Genomic DNA, 19,331 nt, shown 5'->3' on the forward strand with positions numbered 1-19,331 from the left:
CTCTGGTGGTCAAACTAGCAATAACTTGCAGTAACAGAAAAAATGGCTGAGAATTTAATGATGTGCTACAGAATTATGCGGTAGTGTGTGAAAAATGCAAATTTCGGTCACATGACTTGAATGGGATTTGTGCCACAAATTCTAAAATATTTTTATTTGGGAACAGTGCCAGGGAAACTAAACCAAAGCATGGATTACTGTCATACCTTGCCCATAGACTGCTTACAGGGTAAGGAAAACAAAATGTAAGTCTGTAATTTTGGTTAACTATCCCTTTAAAGACATGTCAATTTAATATTTAAGACCAACCAAAAGATGATCTTAGTGGCAAGGCAGGTTATGGCATCGCTTTTGCCAGTGGAAGAGCACAGTAGCCAAATCAGTAGCCTATCACCAATGTTTTATTAAAATATAAACTTTTGGAGCAGCAAAACAGTCAACATTTATATTGGATAATTTTTTGTCCAGCTTCTGTGAAAGATTATGTGCGATGCCCATTGAATAAAACATGTCAGTGACTGTAGAAAGCCCGTTTAGAAACATTAAGTTGTTAATAAAAAGACTGCTTATTGTTTTTCATTCATCATTTTGTTTTAAAAATGCATCTTCCACTTTCCTCTGATATATGGGCAATCAGAAGCAATTTCGTTTGTGTTACATTCATTAAAGGGGTTTCCCCTTTATGCCATTTCCCAGGCCAAGGGCTGTACCCATACAAACATACAATACTGTACTCACCGGCAGACCTGGCACTCCCCGGGGCCCATCCTTGCCTGTGTCCCCTGGTGGCCCTCGGGGGCCAGGGGGACCTGGGGGTCCAGGAGGCCCTGGTGGACCTGCCGAACCCTGATCTCCCTATAGAGCAATGCAACAAGTCAAATCATTACATTAAATGGCTTCAAACTTTTAGATAAATAATGAAGACATCAGTAGAGCAATCATTAGAAATTGCTAGTGAAATGAGTAGTCGGTTGGACATCGGTTGGACATGGAAAAACTCCATAGGGAACATGAAGGGAAGTTTGAAACTCTTACTTTAGCATCTCAGATGTTAAGTTAATAACACTGAGTAGTACTTTAGAAATTAATAAATAAATGTACTAACATTTTCTAACTGGTCTATATCTGAAATGTTGTTTAAAATAATTGCTACTTGGAGTATTCCCAATTATAATTTCCCAGTTCAATTAACACATTTGACTACACTAAGCTTTGACAAACAGCAATAGTAAGTGTCAGATTTTCATTAAGATGAATCTAAAACATTCTGAAAATTAATTATTTAGTTACAAGTGGCAATGTATTAAGATCATTACTAAATGTATGCTTCTAGAATTTCCTCTAATATGACAGAATGGGCAGCAGTGTGCTTCTGATAGGTCCAACTAAATGCTGGCATGCAAACTGAGGAATGAACAAGGAGAAGTTGTCAGGTGATAAACCCCTTCGGAGGAAAGAAAGACGAGCAAGGACAGCCACTACCTTAATAAGCCGCCGCTTTATGAGCTGCTGGTCAGCAGAAAGAAAGCCATGATTGATCTTAGGGAAGACCATCTGAGCGAGCAGGTGTGTGAGGTCAAGAAGTCGAAGTTCAGAGGTAAGTGAGGTTGGAGGAGGATGAGGTCCCAGAAGAAAAAGAGGAAGGAGTCAAAGGGCAAAACATAGATTTTGATTAGACGTTGCGTCACAAGACCCAACTAAGCACCTTCATAAATGGGGAGAAATCCACACTTTTCCACCACAGTGGCTTTAGAAGTCTGGACTTAATTTTGGAGCCAGAGCACATAATTACCACCTCAGGGATGCTGGGACGCCACACTGGGCTCGCAGATCCTGGAAAAATGGGGATTCCTCCTCTGCGGAGGCGCTGACATCATCACAGTAGTGCTCAGTGCCAAGCCAGACCCCCGGAGGTGGACACACAGAGAGCTGCATGGTTGACCTTCTGAAGGTAAATTTTTTACGCTGTGTTTTTTAAGTTGGGCAAGTATCTCTGACGCTGTCCATTGGTATTATCTCAAATGATCCATTACTAGAAATACCTAAATATATTGGAGTTGAACTTGTGTGATTGAAATATGGAAATCATACAGTTCAGGAGATACAGTATATTTAGCACTAAATAGCCCACTGAAAATTATACCTTGCATTTAGAGATTTGCGGTGAACCATGGGTATGGGATTTAAAAACATTTTGCCACTTTGGTTTATTGTTGAAAGTTCCTTCCATTCATTCAGCATCAATTAGCAAGACCATGTCTTGGTTAGAAAAAGTACAATTCTGGTCGTAATCAACTACACATTACTGGGTTATAAAAAGCTACCTTGGATTTCAAATGGGGCCCTTGCATTTTACATGAAAAAGAAACCCCTCGGGACTTGGTGGCACTGAGTGGACGATTATGGCCCTGATTAACTACTGTGCCTGGCCCTGGTCTGTCATTGGGGCCAGAAGTAAAGGCTCATTATTTCTCAGTGTGTGTCATCCAGGGGTCAGACTGAGCAGCTAGGCCACACCAACAAACCTTGACAGTCAGGATCTGATTGCTGTGCAAAGCAGCCAGTGTAGGGAGACCAGGCAATCCCTAAAAGGACATACAGCACAAGATTGCTCAACACAGACAAAACATAGAGCTCCAGACACAACACAATCAAAGTTATGAAAACATCCATAACAGCGGAGTAGTCAAGTTATCTGTTCCACATTTCATTGACTTCAACAGACCATGAAAAAGTTAATGGCTTTAAATTGTTTTGTCTCCCCAATATTTAAAAAAAATGTAATAATGGACTTAAATGTTTCATTTATCTCTGTAAGATACTGAAAACCAGTTTGAGGATATTTTAATTACACTGTAATGATTTGTACTACATGCCAACAACATCAAATGTTATTTTGAAGCAATTAACTTTAATGATTGTCTTTATTGAGTGCCAAACACCTGTCAATGCAATTGCCACCCAAAATGATTTGTCAATGGACAAAGTCCAGGTCTTTTTTCGAACCAAATATTTTTTATTTTACCATATCGTACCTTTTTTAATTATACCATATTTAATTTTTATTTACCATATCATGGAATCCAAATGTAACCTATATAATCACTTGATTCCAAATGTACGCAAAGGGTTCAATGTGGCTTGTTTCTCTTTCTCTAGTTGGATCAGTAACACAACTAGACATAGGTTGAGAATGCCAGCAAAGCAAAACATTAAGTTGTTAAGAGTGTTTGTATCAAAGGGGCAAAAAAAATGTCTGGAAATTCAATCAAATATTCAAACCAAATTGCTTTGCTTCGTAACAGCTCTGACACAATCTTGAAAAGTGAACAATGAAGATATGACATGCTTCACTTGTGCTGCCTCTTTGGGCTAGAGTATGTTAGATTCATGAATGATTCGATACATTTGCCGGGAGACAGTGGGACTTAGCATTGATCCCCCACCTTTTACGTGATGCCAGAGGTCTGTGTAAGCTCTCATTATACACTGCTGACTTGGCCAGAGTCTAGCACTGTCAAGCTCATTGACACTATCTGTGTTCAAACCAAATCTCCTTGTTGTGGGAAAATAAATTATCATCTGACTTCAGAGTCAGCCAAAAACTGCAATTTTCTTCAATGCATCAAATCCACTCACATTATATGTGGGACAGTGCACTCGCCACATTGTACTGTGACTGCATTCATGGATATTTGTGACAATGGTAATGACATTGGTGGTTGACTGATATTCCCAACCATTTGCTAATCACTTTTTGTATTTCTCTCTGAATAGGATGTTGAATATTTGGTAGAGTAACATTACCATGTATTTGCCTACAGCAGGATGATTGCAGTTGTAGTAAGCAAAATTACTGATATGGAGAGAATTATCTCCACAATGAGATGGGTGCAGACAGCAGGCTGTTAGCCAGCCTGCTAGTTTAGAGGTGTCTGCCACTATGACAGTCAGTGTAGTCAGCTCAGCTATCCCTATTCAGACCATGTCTGTGCCTCGATCTAGGTCAGGCAAAACTAAACATAGCGGTGTTCACCTTAGCAATCTCACTGGAATAAAGACCTCCTCCATTCCTGTCATTATTGAAAGAAACTGTCATAATATCTCACATCTCAAAATAAGACGACTTAATGTTAGATCCCTCTACTTCCAAGGTAGTCATATTCAATGAACTAATCACTGATTATAACCTTGATGTAATTGGCCTGACTGGAAATGTACTGTGTTAAATGAGGCCTCTCATCTTGGTTAGACTAGTGACCATATCCCTTGCGCATCCCACAAAGGTGGAGGTGTTGATATGATTTAGGACAGCAAATTTCAATTAACGAAAGAAATTAGAGCAGTTTTGTCTTTTGAGCATCTAGTCATGAAATCAATGCAGCCTAATCAATCACTTTTTATAGATACTGTTTACAGGCCTCCCGGCCCTTATGCAGAGTTCCTCAATGATTTCCCTGAATTCCTATCTGACCTCGTAGTCATGGCAGATAATATTAACATTTCTGGTGACTTCAATATTCACATGGAAAAGTCCACAGACCACTCGAAAAGGCTTTCGGAGGCATCATTGACTCAGTGGCTTTTGAACAAACATGTCTCCTGACCGACGCATTGCCACGGTCATACCCTGGATCTAGTTTGGTCCCATAGAATAAATATTGAAAATATTTATTTACAGAAAATACCCGAGCCCTGAAGCAAGCTTCCAGTGAAATTGGAACGGAAATGTCCCTCCACCAACCTGAAAGTCTTCCAACTAGCTTGGAAAGACAGGGCAGTGCAGTATCGAAGTGCCCTCACTGCTTCTCGATCAGCCTACTTTTTTAACCTGATTGAGGAGAATAAAAAAAAAACGAAATGTATTTTTGATATTGTTGCAAAGCAGCATTCCCCAAGTGAGGATGGCCTTCACCTCAGCAGTGATGAATTCATTAACTTCTTCGCCGAAAAGGTCATGATCATTAGAAAGCAAATTACCACAAATTATTTATCCAAAACTCAGTTGTCCTGAGTCTGCACACAACTGCCAGGATTTAGGATCAATGGAGACACTCAAGTTTTTTAATCCCGTATCTCTAGACACATTCCCAAAATAGCCTCAACAACTTCCAGCTGTCTACTGGAAGCAAATTACGGACTCCTCTCTTGAATCTGAATCTACCGAGTTTCAAAATCTTGAATCTACCGAGTTTCAAACTGCCTCTGGAAGCAACATCAGCACAATAACTGTTTGTTGGAAACTCCATGAAATGGGTTTCCATTTGCTGAGCAACCACACACAAACCTAAGATCACTAGGATGGAAACACCACTCCAGCCGGCATTGCGCACGGTGTTCTTACGTGAACAGTTGTTATGCTGACGCTTCTGGAGGCAGTTTGAACTCAGTAGTGAGTGTGTTGCAAATGGGACAGCGGTCCAATTCTGTGCGCTTGTGTGGCCTACCACTTCGCAGCTGAGCCGTTGTTGCTCCTAGACATTTCCACTTCACAATAACAGCACAGTTAACTGGGGCAGCTCTAGCAGGGCAGACATTTGATGAACTGACTTGTTGGAAAGGTGGCATCCTATGACTGTGCCACGTTGAAAGTAAAAATATATATTTTTCTCTATAATACCACCTAGCAATTTGATGAAGTAGACTTTAGCTAGCCCAGATAGGTTCCCAATCTCCCACCCTCATAACTAACAAAAAAATAAACAATTTCAGGCTATCAATCAAGTAGCTAGATTGTCTAATTATCTTAGCCTGTTAAGGATATGGCAGACATACGCCCCCTTTGGAGAGATTGGGTACCCCTAGTAAACTGGAAAAAAAATCTGTCAAAAATTGCTAATATATGCAAATAATGCATATATAATGCATATATGCATATGCATATGCAAAAAATTATTATTGGATAGAAAACACTCTAAAGATTCTAAAACCGTTGGAATTATGTCTGTAAGTATAGCAGAACTCACAGGGCAGGCATTCTTCCAAACTAGTTTTTTGTGGCCATGAAAGTTGGAGCAACTTTGACGTCATGGCCCCCACCCTTCCCAACCAGTTATGATTCTGGGGACACTTTCTATCTCTTCCGCTAGATGTCCTCTTTCAGTAGAGCTTTGAATCGTTCAAATCCCGCGAGAATTGACCCTATGGGAGTGAAATTAGTGCGTGCCACGAGAGAATAGGCTGTGCGTATGGGCGCGAATTGGTCCCAGCCATTCCTTTGTTCCAGCACTCAGGAGAAGGGCAGACGATGGCCGATTGAATTGAAGTTTGTTTTGCGTGTCTAAAACATCATAAAGCTTGCTTCTGCACTTAGTTTGACCTGTTTAGTCGACATATAATATGTAATTTTGAAGTTTTGATGCGCAACTTTTCCGGACCAGAGGACGTTTTGGGTGCATTTCAGCTGATGTTATTAGCAGTAGCTAATACAAAGACGCAAGACTTGAAACCAAACGATGTATTGGGTAAGTATGAAGCCTTCCAGAACATTCTGAACGAAGACCATCGAAGGTAAGGGAATATTTATGCTTAAATCTGTGTTTCTGTTGACTCCAACATTACGTAGAAATGTAGCTTGGAACTGAGCGCTGTCTCAGCATATGGAATAGTGTGCGATTTCTGTAACGTTAAAAATAAATCTAACACAGCGGTTGCATAAAGAAGCAGTGTATCTTTCTAACTACATGTAGAACATGTATATTTAGTCAAAGTTTATGATGTCTATTTACGTTATCTTGCCGCGCTACATAGATTTCCTGCGGACATTTTTGTATAATTTCTGAACGTGAACTCACTGTAAATGGACATTTATGGATATAAATGGCATATTATTGAAAAAAAAAATATGTACTGTGTAACATGTCATATTACTGTCATCTGATGAAGATTTTCAAAAGGTTAGTGAGCGATTTATTTTTTAATCCTGCGTTTGTTGATTGCAAGTTTTGGCTATTCAAATGAGCTGTGTCTGGTGGTGGTTTTACATATATATGTGCTATGTTTTCGCCGTAAAACATTTTAGAAATCTGACTTGCTGGCTAGATGAACAAGGTGTTTATCTTTCATTTGAGCTATTGGACTTGTTAATGTGTGGAGGTTAAATATTTTTAAGAATATTTTTGCGTTCCATGCGCCACCGTTTCAGCTGAACGTGGGAGGGTTGATTCCCAATTGGGAACCAGTATCGTAGACAGGTTAACTGGCATGTAGGCTGGCAAGGTTGGTAGACTTTAGAAAAGCAAGCAGAAACTAAGACTCAAATTCCTTTCAATCTTTTACCCAGATTTTAGCAGAGATGCAGATAACCATATTTTGTTTCTTTAAAACAAGAACCACCAGTCAGGAGGATACAGGCAGCTCAAGAGTTATGCTTAAAATTTTTTTTTTTTTACATAGAATTAAGCATAATGATTATGGCTCTAGATTGCATTAAAAAGCGGTTTCAGGTCTTTGAAAAATTCTAAATTCTCCAACCCCCCAGTAATCCTCATGTACTTTGTGCCCCTCAGATTTTTGGGGTGCATGACACCCCTGGATATCATAGTCTAAGACCAGAATGAATGTCAACTGAATGATTTGTTTTCTGCTATTTAATGAAAGGCATGACCTATTCCTGTAACATAAGCCAATTTTAATTATTAACATCTTAACTCATCAACATGCTTTTTGAAGGAAAGCCTATCATCAATCCAGAATCCTAGATATTTATAAGCTGGGAAATGATCACTGTGGACACCATCCAATGTATGTATGCATAAATCATCAGATACATTTGTATGTGATTTGCAAAATAACATATACTTGGTTTTACCTGCATTAACTACCAATGTCAGTTCAACAAAGGCTTTCTGCAAGGCAATAAAGCCAGACTGAAGCTTTGAAATAGCCTGGTCAGCTATGGGGGCAATAGCATACACAGTAGTACCATCTGCAACAGTACAAGTGAAAGTTACTTTTTTTTTTTACAGATAAAACAATATTGTTAACGTAAAAAGATCCAGACAAAGAATCAATCACTGTATCAAAGGGTGTCCAAAAAAACTGATTTAACACCATCAGTAAATACACACTGCACTCTGTCCGTTAAATCATTTTCAAATCAGCTACATGCCAATTGAAGAAAGCCACTGAATAAGTGATGAGTGATCCACCGTGTCAATAGCCTTAGACAGCTATATAAAAAAGGGCAGCACAGTATTTATTCCTTTCCATACAATTAATAATGTTGTTTAAATCCATAGAGGTAGCAGACATGGTGCTATGACCATGATGAACAGTTAGACTAAATTTAGTTTTTTAAAATGATCTAAGTTGAGTATTTACCAATAATTATAAGATTTTAGCAAGAGAGTTTGAAAATGTGGCGATAATTATTTAGGCCACACAGGTCACCACCTTTATGAAGGGGGAGTATATGGGCCGCATTCTAGACCCTATGGATGGAACCAGAAACCACCTTCAGGTTAAACATGTCCCAAGGACAACTCACCACTTTTAACATTTGGGTTGTTATTTTGAAGAATTAAGTGGTGTCCTACACAGTTTTAGTGTAATTCTATGACTTATTGTCTATTGACTGTTTAGTGATGAGCAAAATGGGAAATTGCTTCTCTGTCATGTTTTCAAGTAGGCTCCCTGAGATGAATAATACAAAAAATGATGGACAGTCGTTTTCAGCAACCTATATAGCATAACCCCTCTGTAGTTTTGATCACATTGGAGCTCCCTGCTACAGTATACAGTATGTTGCTCTGGTTGTCTTTGCAAAAAAAAGTGTTAAAACTACCCTTGGAATCCCATGCAAAAACCGTATTCCTGGAATCTCATATCTTTGGCCCACTACTTCGGCGAGGGAGAAATACAGTCACACAAAGTCACATTCAGAAAATGACAAGAAGGAGCAAACCACATACCCGCGGTCCTTGGTCGCCTTGATCCCCCTGCAAGGGGCAGAAAGAATTTGTCTTGAAATACATCAACCAGACACACACACACACACACACACACAAAGAAAAAAGGAAAAATAATATAGTCAACCTCAAATATTATGGTTGAGAGTAAAATCACTTAAAACAGACTGACGTGAATAGGGTTGAGGGGAATGGGGAGTGTTCATTGATCAGAGTAAAATTAATACATGACCAATCTCACCACACATTTAAGACGTTGCCAATTCTTAGTCAAATTTTTGACTGGCACATTCTCAGACGGTGTACTTTATTTAACTTGGGTGGGTGATTTGACACAGTTGCTGTTTCAACATTGAACAGAAATAGGCTGAAGTTGAACGAGGCCAAACAAAATGCAAGTGTATCCAGTTACCAACTGTCAGTTAGCTACACTAGTATAAACCTCAACTTTTGAATGACCCATTCTGCATTTCTGTTATTTACTGTAAGTGTTGTTCCCTGATCCCATAGGGCGGCGCACAATTGGCTCAGCGTCGTCCGGGTTAGGGGAGGGTTTGGCCGGGGTAGGCCATCATTATAAATAAGTATTCGTTCTTAACTGACTTGCCTAGTTAAATAAAGGTTAAATAAAAATGATCGACAAACTATTTGTTGATGAGGTACATTGAGTTATTAGAGGGGTCTGTCTGACTGAACAGCAAGAATTGATAGTAAACAGAACTTTCATTAAACATGAATACCAGCAACTGTCAGTTAACTATCTCAAAAAAGGAAATAATATATACGCCCTGTTAGAGCCACACGGATGCTTTGCAATGCCTGCTAATCGAGTAAGACAGAGGAAAACCAGAGCAGCCTATTTCCATTGTGTGTGAATTAAGCATGGAACCTCAACCATTTTCATGGCTTTAATATTCCAAAACAAGGCGCATGGGTACATATTGGTCCCCAAGTTCAACAGACTTATAAAGATACAGTGTGGTTATTTCTCATGGTCGGCTGCCATTTTCTGGAGGGATGTTCAGCGACGCATTTAAGCACTTCAGTTCGGGCCCTTGTGTTAAGTAATTAAGTCAGTGGATTTGTAAACGATGTGAATATTTAAATATTCACAACTAAGACTTGAGGTAGGTAGGACTTCAATTTTTAATGGGAACTTTAGAATACCATACAAAACAACATTATTTATGGACACATTTGATTAGGGAATAAAGTAAAGTCATACGTTAATGCTTTTGACCCCAAAATGTATTGTAAGAAAGGGTGGGAAGCCAAGGAATTTAGATCATGTCCATCCACTGCCAGAGAAATCAAAGAAAGTTAGCCCTTGGGAAGTAATACATTAATTATGCATTTAACATATGAATAAAACATAGCTATACACATTTGTTTACCTACCTTGTCACCCTGAAGACCAGGAGGACCCTATTGGGCGGAAAAGCATTCAATTAAAAAAGTAAAACATTTTATACATATTCATAGCATTACAAAAATGTACAGCCAAAGCATGCAAACTAAATGCAGAACAAGGCCATGTGCATAAATCCGCAATATCCAACAAAGTTCTGACAAGTGGTATAGAGAAACTATATATGCTCTTCACAATGGGAACACTTACCTTTCAAAGCAATTGTGTAAAAAGTAAGCTCTACATTCCAAAGTCAGTCATTCAATGTATGAAAAGCTCCTGGGTGGGCCCTGTAAAAGGTAATGGGTGAACAATTGTATTTTAAGGCAGGATGCCTTCGTATTCTCAGGAATAGACCTAATGAGGTCACCCAGTGTTTTTCAACCTGTTTTGTTCCAGGAACTGGCACGCTGGGGTTTCCCTCCTTTGAGCACCACGTACAGTAAAACTGGCATTTAAACTCATAAACTAATAAAATCAGTGTCAGCTCACTAACTGACCAACCGGGCAGTAACATTGTACCTACCGGAGGTTGAGAAACACTGTTCTAATGCAGTCCATGTCATTGATCGTCAGCCCATTGGTCAGTGCTTGATTGAGCTTGTGTGGCTTAATGAACTAATAGAATAGTCAAAAAATTATAAATCCCACCCATCTGATGGAAGGCTAGATCAAACACTATAAGTACTTTTAGTGTTTGATCTAGCCTTCCACAAGATGGGTGGAATTTATAATTTTCAAAAGTATTTGAACCCAGGTCGGCTGACTGTTGTAGTGGAATGCACATGTTGAACATGTTGTTTATCTGGCTCAAGAACATTGGTTGAGTTAAAGGATTGATGTGATTTTGTTGTCAAATAAGTATGTTTGTGGTTTAAAATTAAGGCAGCATCAAGAAAAGCATGACCAGTGAACTGTTCCATAATACCAAATCATCAAAGCTGCATGTTCGCAAGCACTAATGGATTTTGTCCAGACATGGCAAGAGATCTTCAGCTTAAGTATAAACCTCTGAAAAAATATGACTGGTTGTGCACTGACTGTAATAATCTGTAGATTGATTGTATAAAAATGTTGACCTGTGTTTGTGTTCTCACTGGCCCAGAATAGCAAGCCAACAGACACAGACTTTGTGGTGGTACATTAATCACACCAATCGAACAGTCTGGAATGAAAGTGATCCAGAGATATTTCGGCAGCCTCTCTCTTCAATCAACACTGTGCTAAGGAAATAGAGCTCGAACAGGGTCTTCACCCTTTCAGCCCTTCCACACCGTTCTGTTGTATGCAGGGCCCACTCTTATTGGAGTACAGTGATCCCAGTCATTTTGGGTTAGTGGCAGCACCAATCAGATTAATCCCCAATGGTATTGAGAGGGAGGTGCCGGCTCAGGGGAACTGTAGTTTCTCTCACCTGTAGTTTTCCTAGCACAAAGCTTTATAGCTAAGACACACCAGTAGGATTGTCAAATGTTTACTTGGCACCTCTGAACAGAATGTCGGCAGTCACTCTTTTTGTGTTCACACAGCAAAAACCATGGAAGTCGTCAGCTACTCCTAACCAAAAGGTGGCAGTAGCGTTGTTTGGCAATGCAGATGTATTGTGTGTATTGCTTATGGTCTCGATTCCAAGCTATCTGCACTTATGTTGCTATTTGTAGAAAGCCCTTGTTAAAACTTCTTGGATATAGGGGGCGCTATTTTAATTTTTGGATGAAAAACGTTCCCGTTTTAAACAAGATATTTTGTCACGAAAAGATGCTCGACTATGCATATAATTGACAGCTTTGGAAAGAAAACACTCTGACGTTTCCAAAACTGCAAAGATATTGTCTGTGAGTGCCACAGAACTGATGTTACAGGCGAAACCCAGATAAAAATCCAATCAGGAAGTGCCGCATTTTTTTAAACTGCCTCATGCCAATGACTCCTTATATGGCTGTGAAGGAGCTAGGAGTCAGCTTACGTTTTCCACGTTTTCCCCAAGGTGTCTACAGCATTGTGACGTATTTGTAGGCATATCATTGGAAGATTGACCATAAGAGACTACATCTACCAGGTGGTCGCTTGGTGTCCTCCGTTGCAATTATTGCGTAATCTCCAGCTGCAGTATTTTTCCGTTTGCTTCTGATGAGAAGCCAACTGCAACCACTGATAGATTAACGAATAGATATGTGAAAAACACCTTGAGGATTGATTCTAAACAACGTTTGCCATGTTTCTGTCGATATTATGGAGCTAATCTGGAAAAAAGTTTGGCGTTGTAAGTGATTGCATTTTCCGGTCTTTTTCTTAGCCAAACGTGATGAACAAAACGGAGCTATTTTGTCTACACAAATAATCTTTTTGGAAAAAATGAACATTTGTTATCTAACTAAGTCTCGTCATTGAAAACATCCGAAGTTCTTCAAAGGTAAATTATTTTATTTGAATGCTTTTCTTGTTTTTGTGAAAATGTTGCCTGCTGAATACTAGGCTTAATGCTATGCTAGGCTATCAATACTCTTACACAAATGCTTGTGTAGCTTTGGTTGAAAAGCATATTTTGAAAATCTGAGATGACAGTGTTGTTAACAAAAGGCTAAGCTTGTGTTTGAATATATTTATTTCATTTCATTTGCGATTTTCATGAATAGGAAACGTTGCGTTATGGTAATGAGCTTGAGGCTATGATTACGCTCCTGGATACGGGATTGCTCGACGCTAGAGGTTAATACTAACCAGAAAGGTGACAATGAAATTACTATCTAACGAGATTACGAAGAAACAATTTAATTCACTCTCCATTATCCCATACTAGCTAACGTTAGCATATTCACAAGCTATCTAGTTAGCTAGCTAAGGACATGCACTATGTCATGTATTGTCATGTTGTGTCTTTCTGTCCTTTCCTTTCACCCTGTCTCCCTCTGCTGGTCGTACTAGGTTACCGTTTCTGTCCCTCTTTCCCCCAGCTGTTCCTTGTCTTCTCTGACTACCTCATTCACCCCTTTTTCCCACCTGTTCCCTTTTTCCCTCTGATTAGGTCCCTATATCTCTCTCTGTTTCTGCTCCTGTCTTTGTCGGATTCTTGTTTGTGTGTCTCATGCCTGAACCAGACTATCATCGTGTTTGCTGCAACCTTGTCCTGTCCTGTCGGAATCTACCTGTCCATCTGAGCCCACGTGTGTTCATCATTAAAGAAACTCTGTTTGTTAATTCGCTTTTGGGTCCTCATTCACGCACCTGACAGAAGAATCCGACCAAGAATGGACCCAGCGACTTCGGATCCTCTCCACTCAGCCGTCGAGATCCAGGGAGCGATGCTAGGCAGACACGAGCAGGAATTGTCTGCTGCTCGACATGCCGTTGAGACCCTGGCCACCCAAGTCTCCAACCTCACAGAACAGGTTCACCATCTCCGCCTCGATCCACCGGCCACTTCCAGGGCTTTCGAATCTCCGGAGCCCAGAATCAATAACCCGCCGTGTTACTCTGGGGAGCCCACTGAATGCCGCTCGTTCCTCACCCAGTGTGATATTGTGTTTTCTCTCCAGCCCAACACTTACGCCAGGAGCACTGCTCGTGTCGCCTACGTCATATCTCTCCTTACTGGACGGGCTCGTGAGTGGGGCACGGCAATCTGGGAGGCAAGGGCTGAGTGTACTAACCAGTATCAGGACTTTAAGGAGGAGATGATACGGGTTTTTGATCGATCTGTTTTTGGGGAGGAGGCTTCCAGGGCCCTGTCTTCCCTATGTCAAGGCAATCGATCCATAACAGACTACTCTATTGAGTTTCGCACTCTTGCTGCCTCCAGTGGCTGGAACGAGCCGGCTTTGCTCGCTCGTCTTCTGGAGGGTCTCCGCGCAGAGGTAAAGGATGAGATTCTCTCCCGGGAGGTTCCTTCCAGCGTGGATTCCTTGATTGAACTCGCTATTCGCATTGAGCGACGGGTTGATCTTCGTCACCGAGCTCGTGGAAAGGAGCTCGCGTTCTCCGTTGCCCCCCTCTCCGCATCACTACCATCTTCCTCTGCCGGCTCGGGAGCTGAGCCTATGCAGCTGGGAGGTATCCGCATCTCGACTAAGGAGAGGGAACGGAGAATCACCAACCGCCTCTGTCTCTATTGCGGTTCTGCTGGTCATTTTGTCACTTCATGTCCAGTAAAAGCCAGAGCTCATCAGTAAGCGGAGGGCTACTGGTGAGCGCTACTACTCCTGTCTCTCCTTCAAGATCCTGCACTACCTTGTCGGTCCATCTACGCTGGACCGGTTCGTCAGCTTCCTGCAGTGCCTTAATAGACTCTGGGGCGGAGGGCTGTTTTATGGACGAGACCTGGGCTCGGGAACATGACATTCCTCTCAGACAGTTAAGGGAGTCCACGGCCTTGTTCGCCCTGGATGGTAGTCCTCTCCCCAGGATTCAGCGTGAGACGCTACCTTTAACCCTCACTGTTTCTGGTAATCATAGCGAAACCATTTCTTTTTTAATTTTTCGTTCACCTTTTACACCTGTTGTTTTGGGCCATCCCTGGCTAGTTTGTCATAATCCTTCCATTAATTGGTCTAGTAATTCTATCCTCTCCTGGAACGTCTCTTGTCATGTGAAATGTTTAATGTCTGCTATCCCTCCTGTTTCCTCTGTCTCTTCTTCACAGGAGGAGCCTGGTGATTTGACAGGGGTGCCGGAGGAATATCACGATCTGCGCACGGTGTTCAGTCGGTCCAGGGCCACCTCTCTTCCTCCACACCGGTCGTATGATTGTAGTATTGATCTCCTTCCGGGAACCACTCCCCCCCGGGGTAGACTATACTCTCTGTCGGCTCCCGAACGTAAGGCTCTCGAGGATTATTTGTCTGTAGCTCTTGACGCCGGTACCATAGTCCCCTCCTCCTCTCCCGCCGGAGCGGGGTTTTTTTTTGTCAAGAAGAAGGACGGGTCTCTGCGCCCCTGCATAGATTATCGAGGGCTGAATGACATAACAGTGAAGAATCGTTATCCGCTTCCTCTTATGTCTTCAGCCTTCGAGATCCTGCAGGGAGCCAGGTTTTTCACTAAGTTGGACCTTCGTAACGCTTGCCATCTCGTGCGCATCAGGGAGGGGGACGAGTGGAAGACGGCGTTTAACACTCCGTTAGGGCACTTTGAATACCGGGTTCTTCCTTTCGGCCTCGCTAACGCTCCAGCTGTCTTTCAGGCATTAGTCAATGATGTCCTGAGAGACATGCTGAACATCTTTGTTTTCGTTTACCTTGACGATATCCTGATTTTTTCACCGTCACTCCAGATTCATGTTCAGCACGTTCGACGTGTCCTCCAGCGCCTTTTAGAGAATTGTCTTTTTGTGAAGGCTGAGAAGTGCACTTTTCATGCCTCCTCCGTCACATTTCTCGGTTCTGTTATTTCCGCTGAAGGCATTAAGATGGATCCCGCTAAGGTCCAAGCTGTCATTGATTGGCCCGCCCCTAAGTCACGCGTCGAGCTGCAGCGCTTTCTCGGCTTCGCGAACTTCTATCGTCGTTTCATCCGTAATTTCGGTCAGGTGGCAGCTCCTCTCACAGCCCTTACTTCTGTCAAGACGTGCTTTAAGTGGTCCGTTTCCGCCCAGGGAGCTTTTGATCTCCTCAAGAATCGTTTTACATCCGCTCCTATCCTTGTTACACCTGACGTCTCTAGACAGTTCGTTGTCGAGGTTGACGCGTCAGAGGTGGGCGTGGGAGCCATTCTTTCTCAGCGCTCCCTCTCTGACGACAAGGTCCACCCATGCGCGTATTTTTCTCATCGCCTGTCGCCGTCGGAACGTAACTATGATGTGGGAAACCGCGAACTGCTCGCCATCCGGTTAGCCCTAGGCGAATGGCGACAGTGGTTGGAGGGGGCGACCGTTCCTTTTGTCGTTTGGACTGACCATAGGAACCTTGAGTACATCCGTTCTGCCAAACGACTTAATGCGCGTCAGGCGCGTTGGGCGCTGTTTTTCGCTCGTTTCGAGTTCGTGATTTCTTATCGTCCGGGCTCTAAGAACACCAAGCCTGATGCTTTATCTCGTCTCTTCAGTTCTTCAGTAGCCTCCACTGACCCCGAGGGGATTCTCCCTGAGGGGCGTGTTGTCGGGTTGACTGTCTGGGGAATTGAGAGGCAGGTAAAGCAAGCGCCCACTCACACTCCGTCGCCGCGCGCTTGTCCTAGGAACCTTCTTTTCGTTCCCGTTCCTACTCGTCTGGCCGTTCTTCAGTGGGCTCACTCTGCCAAGTTAGCCGGCCACCCTGGCGTTCGGGGTACGCTTGCTTCCATTCGCCAGCGTTTTTGGTGGCCCACCCGGGAGCATGACACGCGTCGTTTCGTGGCTGCTTGTTCGGTCTGCGCGCAGACTAAGTCCGGTAACTCCCCTCCTGCCGGCCGTCTCAGGCCGCTTCCCATTCCCTCTCGACCGTGGTCTCACATCGCCTTAGATTTTGTCACCGGACTGCCTTCGTCAGCGGGGAAGACTGTTATTCTTACGGTTGTCGATAGGTTCTCTAAGGCGGCTCATTTCATTCCCCTTGCTAAGCTTCCTTCTGCTAAAGAGACGGCACAAATCATCATCGAGAATGTTTTCAGAATTCATGGCCTTCCGTCAGACGTCGTTTCGGACAGAGGTCCGCAATTCACGTCTCAATTTTGGAGGGAGTTTTGCCGTTTGATTGGGGCTTCCGTCAGTCTCTCTTCCGGCTTTCACCCCCAGTCTAACGGTCAAGCAGAACGGGCCAATCAGACTATTGGTCGCATCTTACGCAGTCTTTCTTTTCGCAACCCTGCGTCTTGGTCAGAACAGCTCCCCTGGGCAGAATACGCCCACAACTCGCTTCCTTCGTCTGCGACCGGGCTATCTCCTTTTCAGAGTAGCCTCGGGTACCAGCCTCCGCTGTTCTCATCTCAGTTCGCCGAGTCCAGCGTCCCCTCCGCTCAGGCTTTTGTCCAACGCTGCGAGCGCACCTGGAAGAGGGTCAGGTCTGCACTTTGCCGTTATAGGACGCAGACTGTGAGGGCTGCTAATAAGCGTAGAACTAAGAGTCCTAGATATTGTCGCGGTCAGAGAGTTTGGCTCTCCACTCAGAACCTTCCCCTTAAGACGGCTTCTCGCAAGTTGACCCCGCGGTTCATTGGTCCGTTCCGTATTTCTCGGGTCATTAATCCTGTCGCAGTTCGACTTCTTCTTCCGCGATACCTTCGTCGCGTCCACCCGGTCTTCCATGTCTCCTGTATCAAGCCCGTTCTTCGCGCCCCCGCTCGTCTTCCCCCCCCCCCCCCATCCTTGTCGAGGGCGCACCCATCTACAGGGTCCGTAGGATTTTGGACATGCGTCCTCGGGGCCGTGGTCACCAGTACCTCGTAGATTGGGAGGGGTACGGTCCTGAGGAGAGGAGTTGGGTTCCCTCTCGGGACGTGCTGGACCGTGCGCTGATCGAGGATTTCCTCCGTTGCCGCCAGGTTTCCTCCTCGAGTGCGCCAGGAGGCGCTCGGTGAGTGGGAGGGTACTGTCATGTATTGTCATGTTGTGTCTTTCTGTCCTTTCCTTTCACCCTGTCTCCCTCTGCTGGTCGTACTAGGTTACCGTTTCTGTCCCTCTTTCCCCCAGCTGTTCCTTGTCTTCTCTGACTACCTCATTCACCCCTTTTTCCCACCTGTTCCCTTTTTCCCTCTGATTAGGTCCCTATATCTCTCTCTGTTTCTGCTCCTGTCTTTGTCGGATTCTTGTTTGTGTGTCTCATGCCTGAACCAGACTATCATCGTGTTTGCTGCAACCTTGTCCTGTCCTGTCGGAATCTACCTGTCCATCTGAGCCCACGTGTGTTCATCATTAAAGAAACTCTGTTTGTTAATTCGCTTTTGGGTCCTCATTCACGCACCTGACACACTAACTCAGCAGCTAACACAGGCAGCTGTTTCATGGAAATTAGATAATACATTGTGATTTAATTATGTCAATACTAGCTAGAGTGGTTAGCTAGCTTGGAATAACTATTTCGTGTTTTATGCATTGTGTCTGTAATGTAAACTCACTCACTTTTGTACATCGCCTTGGTCCGTACAATTGACCTTATTTTAGCACCCCAAAAACGTAATACTTTCAGATCAACTGTAATGTCAATACCATTGTAAAGCACCTTTCCCACAAAGTCAATGACATGCCCTCCAAGCTGCCCGTTTCTGTATGATTCAAGAAGGCAATGAGCCCTGTCTGGTCTTTTTAAAAATGGCGGGTGGGGAAGAGAAACTAATGCGTGATAGTGAGAAGGAGAGATATCATGTGGAAACATTGCTTTTTTTCACTTGATCTGTCCAACTTATCACATTGCCTCAAAAAAAGAGTTTATATAATGTGTCATTACATACCTATTTGAAGGTTTGTGTTGAATTTGAATCGGGTTTTTAGGGCAGTGCTAAAGTGATCTTCAGAAGTAAACATTGTCTTTTGAGAGTGATGATCGCTTGCAGTGACGACGCAAGAAAATTACTAGGTATCCCCCCCTTACCCCGTCACTGTCCATTTCTTATTTTTAAACGATGAGAGAAGTGCTACACCTGGTGGAGAGATTGTAAGACAGAAATAGTTGCTTTACGCGTGCTGTACATTACGGCATGACACGTCACGATGTAACGGAGGGTCAGTTTTCTCTACTTTTCTCCAAAACTATAGAGCCATTACCATGTCGATCAACGCTTGAATAGAAACATAGTTCACGCCCTAGATTTTGAAGTCAACACAGTTGCTTCAGTCCCATTAGTTTTCTTTGCAGCCTTGTTTGAATGTCGCGGTTGCGCACATTTGTACGGAATGGGGTGAGTTTACGTTACACTTAGCTAGCTACCATACAATAGCCTACATTGCATATGAAGTGTGACTGGTTCATCTATGGATGTACAGAGAAAATGTCCGCCTTTTTTGTTGGCTCCTCTACATGGGGGTTCATGCTCTCTGCTGGCTCAAAGTCAAGTTGTTGGCCACTGACAAGCACTGCAATTATACATTCATGCTTGCTTTTCTGGCC

General features: G+C 43.0%; 1 protein-coding gene across 29 annotated transcripts in view; it reads right to left on the reverse strand.

The window, feature by feature from the left end:
* LOC110531933 (collagen alpha-1(XXV) chain) overlaps positions 1–19,331 on the reverse strand; it is a 356,708-nt gene that overhangs the window by 144,961 nt on the left and 192,416 nt on the right. For 26 of the 29 annotated variants that reach the window (XM_036987814.1, XM_036987810.1, XM_036987806.1 and 23 more), the window contains 5 exons: positions 10,308–10,334; positions 8,913–8,939; positions 2,526–2,585; positions 1,483–1,554; positions 739–855 (listed from right to left, as the gene is read on the reverse strand). In XM_036987814.1, coding sequence (XP_036843709.1) covers positions 739–855; positions 1,483–1,554; positions 2,526–2,585; positions 8,913–8,939; positions 10,308–10,334 — 303 coding nt within the window. The remainder of the gene's footprint in view (positions 1–738; positions 856–1,482; positions 1,555–2,525; positions 2,586–8,912; positions 8,940–10,307; positions 10,335–19,331) is intronic. The other 3 variants (XM_036987818.1, XM_036987812.1, XM_036987813.1) reach the window with 2 other exon arrangements.

The sequence above is a fragment of the Oncorhynchus mykiss genome, chromosome 9 (assembly GCF_013265735.2).
Source record: "Oncorhynchus mykiss isolate Arlee chromosome 9, USDA_OmykA_1.1, whole genome shotgun sequence".
NCBI classification, from domain to species: Eukaryota; Metazoa; Chordata; class Actinopteri; order Salmoniformes; family Salmonidae; genus Oncorhynchus; species Oncorhynchus mykiss.